Source organism: Candida tropicalis (assembly GCF_000006335.3).
Source record: "Candida tropicalis MYA-3404 genomic scaffold supercont3.3, whole genome shotgun sequence".
Classification (NCBI taxonomy): Eukaryota; Fungi; Ascomycota; class Pichiomycetes; order Serinales; family Debaryomycetaceae; genus Candida; species Candida tropicalis.
The window spans coordinates 392506-399776 of NW_003020055.1; the positions used below are offsets into that span (position 1 = coordinate 392506).

Sequence of the window (7271 nt, forward strand, 5' to 3'; positions counted from 1 at the left end):
GCATGCTTGCGCGGTTGGCAATGGAGCTGTTGGAATTGATGCTGGGTTTTAACGCAGCAGTGTCAAATCTACGCCTTAGTTTTGCAGCTTCTTAGGCGGCCGTCCAATTTGCCTTTCCATCTTTGTTATTTACCCACCTGTAGAATTAAAAATTTTCTTATAAGTTGAATCAGTATTAAGCTTAGTACTATGGTTTGGATCATTTGACATTCTGATTTGGGAAAAAATGGCTCTCATTAATGAACCTAAACAAAAATCAGTAAGTCGTACCAAAAATAATATAATAGTTGGATTAATATTCAAATCTGCGGCTTCTCCAAATAATTCTTGACTTTTGGTGATTAATGGAAAAACATAAGGTAACATTTCAATAATTGCCATGAATAATATTTTCTTCAAGTAGAAGAAGGCCAATTTACTGTTGGTTAGTTCATAAATATTAAATAAATGACAGTACAACAACATGATTAATGAATTCATCTTGAATAAAACTCCAATTTTAAGGATTTTATTCGTATGATAATTGGAACTTTTCTCTTCTAGATTATAAGTATAATCACTCACTTTACCTAATAATTGAGAAACTCCTTTTTCTAAATGATTTAAATGACTGGTTAATTCCAGAATTTTCACTTTTTCTCCAATTTTATTACACAACACAACGATATCCCTAACAGGACCTCTAATCAAGGAAGAAATAAACGCAAATACCGAAAGTGAGGCTTTTTCAACATCTAAATCTCGAGAATTTGAATTTTCTTCTGTGAAAAATGGTCTTTTAGTATCATAGGAATCTGGCTTGATAAGTAATGGTGTGCCATATGTATGTGCTTGACTAAAATCTTGCATCAACTGATAGTACCATACTTTTCTGTATAAATTTTTTACCTTTTCATCGGTTCCATTGGGCAACTTATCCGGTTCTCTATTCAATCCTAAAATGTAGCACATTGCAACCAAATTCCCATGCTGAGTAAATGAATCCCCACCTTCCAATCCGTCACCTTCTTCTGGAGCATAAACTTTGTAGGAACGTAAATAAATACCCAATTGTAATAGTGGAAATTTGATTCTTCCAACTCTTTGTAAATGAATAAAACATGCTTGAGCAATTTCAATAACTTGAATATTAATAGCATTGAGAATTAAATATTTTCGTTCTTCTTCAGCGGGAGTAAGGTCTGTTTTGGTCAATATTTGTTCATTATAAAATCCTCGATTATGAAACAATGATAAATACAGCAATCGACATATAACAAATAAAATCCCCACATGGGCAATATCTACTCGATTTTCGATTTTAACTTCAGATGGTTTAACATCTTCATATGATTCCTTCCCGATTAATTTTTCCGTATGTTCTCTAAAAGTGTCTTCAATAACGTAAGGTATTATAGGATACAATAAACTAAAATATCTTTGTATCAATAACCAAATAACTTTCTTTGGAGGCATTGCATTTTGAATCTGTTCAATTAAACTTGATTCCCGGTCTTTGTTTCCTCCTAAAATACTTAAACCCATGGCAAAAGTAGTCATATTAGCTGGAGCAGTGGGTGTTTGTGAATTGACACTTCTGTTTAGTTTATCATCTTCGGACAATTCAATCTTTTCTTCAAATTTAGATTCTAAACTTCGATCCAAATGTAGCATAGATTTAACTTTTTCATCGTTGGGTAAAATTAGTTTCTTTAAAGGATCAAACGTAATTCCAGCATCTACTTTTTTCTTATCTTCTTTTTGGGCTTCGAATGATGAAAAACATCGCAATGTTCTACTTGCTGTTCCAGATCTGATTGAATATGTAGATGATAAAGGCGACATTGCACCTCGATTATACCTTCCAAAAACTTTAGGTATACTTGCATAAAAATCAACAAAATCATTTGGTGAGTTGTATGGATTGATACCAATTAGCAATTCATCACTTGAACTTAATCTTGATAAATGTAATGTAGAAGTCACTGTGGAATTTTTAATATCATAAATATACATATTATCAGATGCAACATTCTCCACAGGGATAAAACCTGGTCTTAATTCATCATGATTTGAGAATACAACATTTCTATAAGTATTAATGGACTTATTGTAAACAATGTCATCATTGTTGTCATAATCTGGTTCTGGTTGAACTGATGTTATTGAAGTTGGAGCAGGTGGTGGTGGTTGAGATGTTTGAGCCAGTTGATTTCCTGATGAATTAGATGGTAAATTCTCATAGTACTTAAGTTTTGCTTGCAACTCTTCCAATACTGATTTTTGAATTAATACACAAACATCATGTTTAGGTTCTACGGATGACGGTTTCTGGGGTTGCTTCGAAGCATGTGACGAATTTACTGAATTCTGAGACGATTGTAGATGAGGTGTTGATGATCTTGGAAAGTTTTGCTGTTGCTGTTGTTGGGAATGTTGATGATGGCTTTTGGAGATATTACGCCTACGTTTCTTTGGTTCAAATTTCCTTTCATCATAAATACATTCATCAGGCTTGGATTTATTACAGTTTGAACATGGTTTTCCTTTATCACATTTGATTTTCTTTCTTCGACAAGGTAAACAAACTAGTGTAAGTCTTTGTCTCTTTTTAACTGATTTTGAATTTGATGATGTAGATGTATCGGATGTAATTGTAGAATCATTAAAAGTTGTTTGTTCGTCATGAGGTGTTGAATGTTGCATAGAATGGTTTTCTTCTAACGTTTGATTATTCTGATGAGATTGTGGAATAATAGGTTCAAGAACAACCATATTTATATCTCATTGAACACAAAGAAAGGTTATAGGAATAATTAACTAGGTAAGTAAAAGGTAGGGTCAAGATAAAGTATAAACAGGTAGAAGCCTTAACCAAACAATAAGATTTACCTCACAAGAAAACAAAAATTAAATAAAAAAAAAAAAAAAAAAAGAATTGTTTCTGGTTTATTTTTTTTTTTTCCTTCTTCTTTTTGGAAATGGATGTCTTCACGGTATTAATCAATACGAACTCGATGATCCTCTGTTTTAGTCTTTTCGATGGTTATTTTGTGAATTAGAATGACAATTTTAAATGTTGTTCTTTTATTGAAAATGAAACTAAAAATGTTTAATTAAATTTTTCTTTTTTTGTTTTAAATTAAAATAACTAAATAATTGTGTCAAAGTACACGCACATGTCACCTTATCGGGTTTAAGGCGGAATTGATGTTTTTTGTGGTTTTTATTCTGACTCGTGCGTAGCTCCGTTAATAACAATGAAAGCGATAACAACGTTCACTTTAAAACCGTTTCTGTCTTTTTAAATCTATTCATAGTAGTACAAAAGATTATAAAACCTGATAACTATCATACATAATTGTCTGTGTCTGTGTCTGTATCTGTATCTGTTCCTGTGTCTATGTATGTAAATGTATATACATATATAAATTACGATGTACCCTATTTCTATCAACGCGTGTAAACTGATACACAATCTAGAATCAAAACACAATGTTTCAATTGTTTTCATTAATTAGTTCCATATGATATTCTTTCACTATTACTTGAATTCAATAAAGACTCCAGTTCAGTTTCACTTTGTGAATATTCACTTTCTGAATAATCATCATCTTTATCACCATTATACAAGAAAAATTGAACAAATATTGTGAAATCCAATCCCAAAGTACCCAAAGAACCAGCCAACCAAGAAGAATTAACCCATAAATAGTTCCAACTCATATCAATTGATAATATAGAAATAACATAGGTTAAATTACCTAAACATGCAAATAAGAAAAACATAAATGAAATCCCGTCACATGATTTTCTTTCATAATTTAAAACAATTTGAGGAATTCTTGATCCCAAATATAAAAATGCACACAACCATCCAAATACTTGAGCTAATGGATCAAATACTAAATCTTTTGGATGTTTGGCATGGTTTTTACCTGGGTGTTTTCCATTTTTATAGTCTTTTAAATAAGAAATATACCATCCAATAACTCCTGATGCAATAACTAAGAAAACCATTAATGAATTAAGTAAAAATGATTGTAATTGTGATGATTTGGATACGCTGTTGTTAGTATTATTGCTTGGAATGCTATTTGATTCTAAGTCTTCTGTGGTATCATTATTATTGATAAATGCATTAGTAACTTGTTGTTCTTGTTGACGACGTTGTTGTTGTTGTTGTTCTTGATGGTGGTTGTGATGGTCATCATTTGATAATACGACTTCTAAAACGTCTTCGTTTAAAGGATTAGCAGGAGATAAATGGATCAAGTCTGGTTTTTTCTCACCATGTCCATAAACTAAACATTGCCATAATAAAACCACATCAGCCAAGGTATAGTATACGGCTAAAATGACCATTGTAGGCAAAACACCTTGTAATACTGCTCCCAATACATTGAACACATCACCTGCCAACCATAAAATGATAAAAGTTAAAGATAATCCTTCCAGGGACTTTCTTCTAAAATTTTCATAAATTTGTGGAGCAAAAACAATTATCCAACAAGCTATTGATATTGAGCCAGTTATTCCACTTATAGCTTGAGCATCTAAAATTATAGGAGCTGGAGGACCCATTCTTTGTAATGTAGTAGTTATAGTATTAATGAAGAAAAAGTGGTAGTGGTAGTAATTGAAATTTTTCAATAAATTATATGAATGAATAAATTAATTAATGAGTGTGTAGTTTCTTTTTTTTTCTGTCTCTCTCTCTTTTACTTCCTGCTCATTGTTTGCTGAACAAGATGAAGAGAAGAAGAAGAAAAAAAATTTTTTCCCTTTGAGTTTGGCTTCCATTGTGGAGAAATACTTCCTTCTACACAGTAATGTTAATTATGAGTCACGCGCACACACAGACACACACACAGACAAATTTGCTTCTCACTCGATGACACATTATCATTATCTACGGCAATTGCGCATTAGCGATATATTGCACGGCTTCAACTGATAATAATATTAATACTACTAGATTAGACTATCTAAGCGGTTACAACAAATAGTGGACTGACGACGTACTGGTGGTGGTATAATAAGCGAGATAACAGTTATCCATGTCTTTGAATATGGGCTATATGCCAATCCGTGGTATTAACAACTCATATAAACATATCAAGTCCATTACTCAATTAAGAAAGAGCAACAATAAATCCAAGGGATTTATATCAATGTGTGGTGTATTCTAAGCTTATCCATTACCAGTAATTGACTCTGAGACACTCATATCAATATTAAAATTTGAAGTGAGTTTGTCGTGTAGAAGGAACCAAAAATCTGATGGATTCAACAACGACAACAACATCACCAAAAAGAAAATTTTTTTGAACAAAATGATTAACTAACTCCACTAGGGAAGTCTGACTGTGAGTACAATTGAGTTTTTTCGAATTGTGTGTTTCTGTTGAATTCCTCACGACGGGTGTTGTAGAAATTTTACTACTAACAATTATGCTCCATTCTAGCATTATAAAGATTATTAATTAATAATCGTTTTGTAGATACCTGATTATAATGTATAATTTAATTTTATCGTTATCATTCATTAAAAGAAACGTTATTATTCCTGAATCATTAACAATGTAGTAATATTATTAATATCTCTACTATCAGTATTCATAGAGACGAGTTCTACAATCATTATTAAGTTGTACAGTTATGAATATACACGTATAATTAACATCTAAACACTAATTCAAAAAAAAAAAAATGAAAATGCATGCTAGAATGTAATTAATCGTTAGTAAAACCATTCGAAATAAGGGACAGTCTTCTTATATACTGCAAACGGAACCGAATATATATCGTGGTAGTATTACCGTTCCCCTTCTGTGGTATTCCAGCGGACCAACAGGTAGGGTTTTTTACCACCTTGGTTTCCCTACCAATTTTTCTTTTTTTTCTTTTTTTTTTGATTTCTTTAATTTGGTTTTTTTTTTTTTAGTTTGGATTTTGTTATTTTTTTATACTTGCCCACTGGGTTTTTGATTTGTTATCTCTTCTTGTTATATTTCATTTTCAATCTTTTGCTATGTACCTGGACTGGTTGGTCAGGTTACACGACCAAGTGTACCGCCACCAAGTGTGTTTTGAGGGAATATTGTCAACTAACCCTTTCGGGTGTCGGCAGGTGAATCTCCTCCTGGAGATGTGACGTGTGAAGGCGTCTAGGAATTAGTTCATAAACCACTGGATTCCCTTCGGGATCGAGTAGAACAGAGAAAGAGAAGAGGAACCAACTCTATTCATACGTTTTGTATATTAGACACGACTTATTATACGCATCCACGCTCTATTCATAACATTTGGTGACTAAAATAGAGAATCACGTGTAATCTGTTCAACGAGTAAAATAGTAAGAGCAACACAGTAGGACATCTCTACAGTACTAATAATAATAATAATAATAGTAGTAGTTAAGTTAAAATAACACCCATAAATAAGTATATTAATAAATTGAATATCTATGTATATGTATATATAAAAAGTAATCTATGGGGAATGCTAGAAATATTCAAAATAGTAATAAGTTAGTAGGGGTTGTGGTATATATAATATACCAACCTATAATGTGGAATGAGACTTCAACTCCAAAAAACTGGGCTACAGTAGCGGAACTTATATATTCACACTCTTAAAAGGATTTGAAGAAGAAAAGAAGAAAAATTTTAATAAATTAAATTCAAGAATGGAGAAATTGTTGAGGTTTAAATAGTTTTCAATTTTCTGTTTTTGTACCGCGTTTTGGTCCTTGGTTCAGCAACGCGATGTCGTGTACAGTGCACAAACTTATACCAGTAATAAATATTGTTTAATAACTACTACATACCATAAACTGTACAAGGAATAAGAGATAACCATACTGTCGATAATACAAATTGTATATTCTATTCTTTACCATAATCAAATCTTGGATTCGAAGCAATTAAATCTTCAACTTCTTCATCCATGGTTTGACAGATTTTCTTATAACTTGGTTGATTCTTAATCATTTTACTCCATTTATATAAATTTGGATACAATTTCCTCATATCTCTATCATCATGTAAGATTTCTTTAACTCCTTCTAAATTATCAAATACATTTTCATGGATTGGGAAACTTAAAATTACATCAGCTCCAGTTAATTTATCCCCTACAAAAAAACCTGTTCCATTTTTAATTAATCGATCTTCTAGATATTGCATATTTAAATACCATTCATGCTTATAATATCCATTATTTATAGCTTTTGTAATTGTTATAATAAGCTATTTTTTTCGTACCAAATGGGGATATATGTTTAGCTG

General features: G+C 31.5%; 3 protein-coding genes across 3 annotated transcripts; all 3 read right to left on the bottom strand. All coding sequences in view use genetic code 12, as the record gives it.

Moving 5' to 3' along the window:
* Nucleotides 1-129: 129 nt before the first annotated feature.
* On the bottom strand, nucleotides 130-2754 carry CTRG_02271 (uncharacterized protein; the record flags this gene model as incomplete). The annotated part of the gene is made up of 1 exon (XM_002547928.1): nucleotides 130-2754. One exon carries the CDS (start codon nucleotides 2752-2754, stop codon nucleotides 130-132), a length of 2625 nt encoding a protein of 874 aa, XP_002547974.1.
* A 738-nt stretch (nucleotides 2755-3492) lies between these two features.
* CTRG_02272 (cationic amino acid transporter) lies at nucleotides 3493-4563 on the bottom strand (the record flags this gene model as incomplete). Its single annotated transcript, XM_002547929.1, has 1 exon — nucleotides 3493-4563. One exon carries the CDS (start codon nucleotides 4561-4563, stop codon nucleotides 3493-3495), a length of 1071 nt encoding a protein of 356 aa, XP_002547975.1.
* A 2306-nt stretch (nucleotides 4564-6869) lies between these two features.
* Nucleotides 6870-7169, bottom strand: CTRG_02273 (uncharacterized protein; the record flags this gene model as incomplete). Its single annotated transcript, XM_002547930.1, has 1 exon — nucleotides 6870-7169. The coding sequence occupies one exon, from the start codon at nucleotides 7167-7169 to the stop codon at nucleotides 6870-6872; it is 300 nt and encodes a 99-aa protein (XP_002547976.1).
* Between the last annotated feature and the right edge of the window lie 102 nt (nucleotides 7170-7271).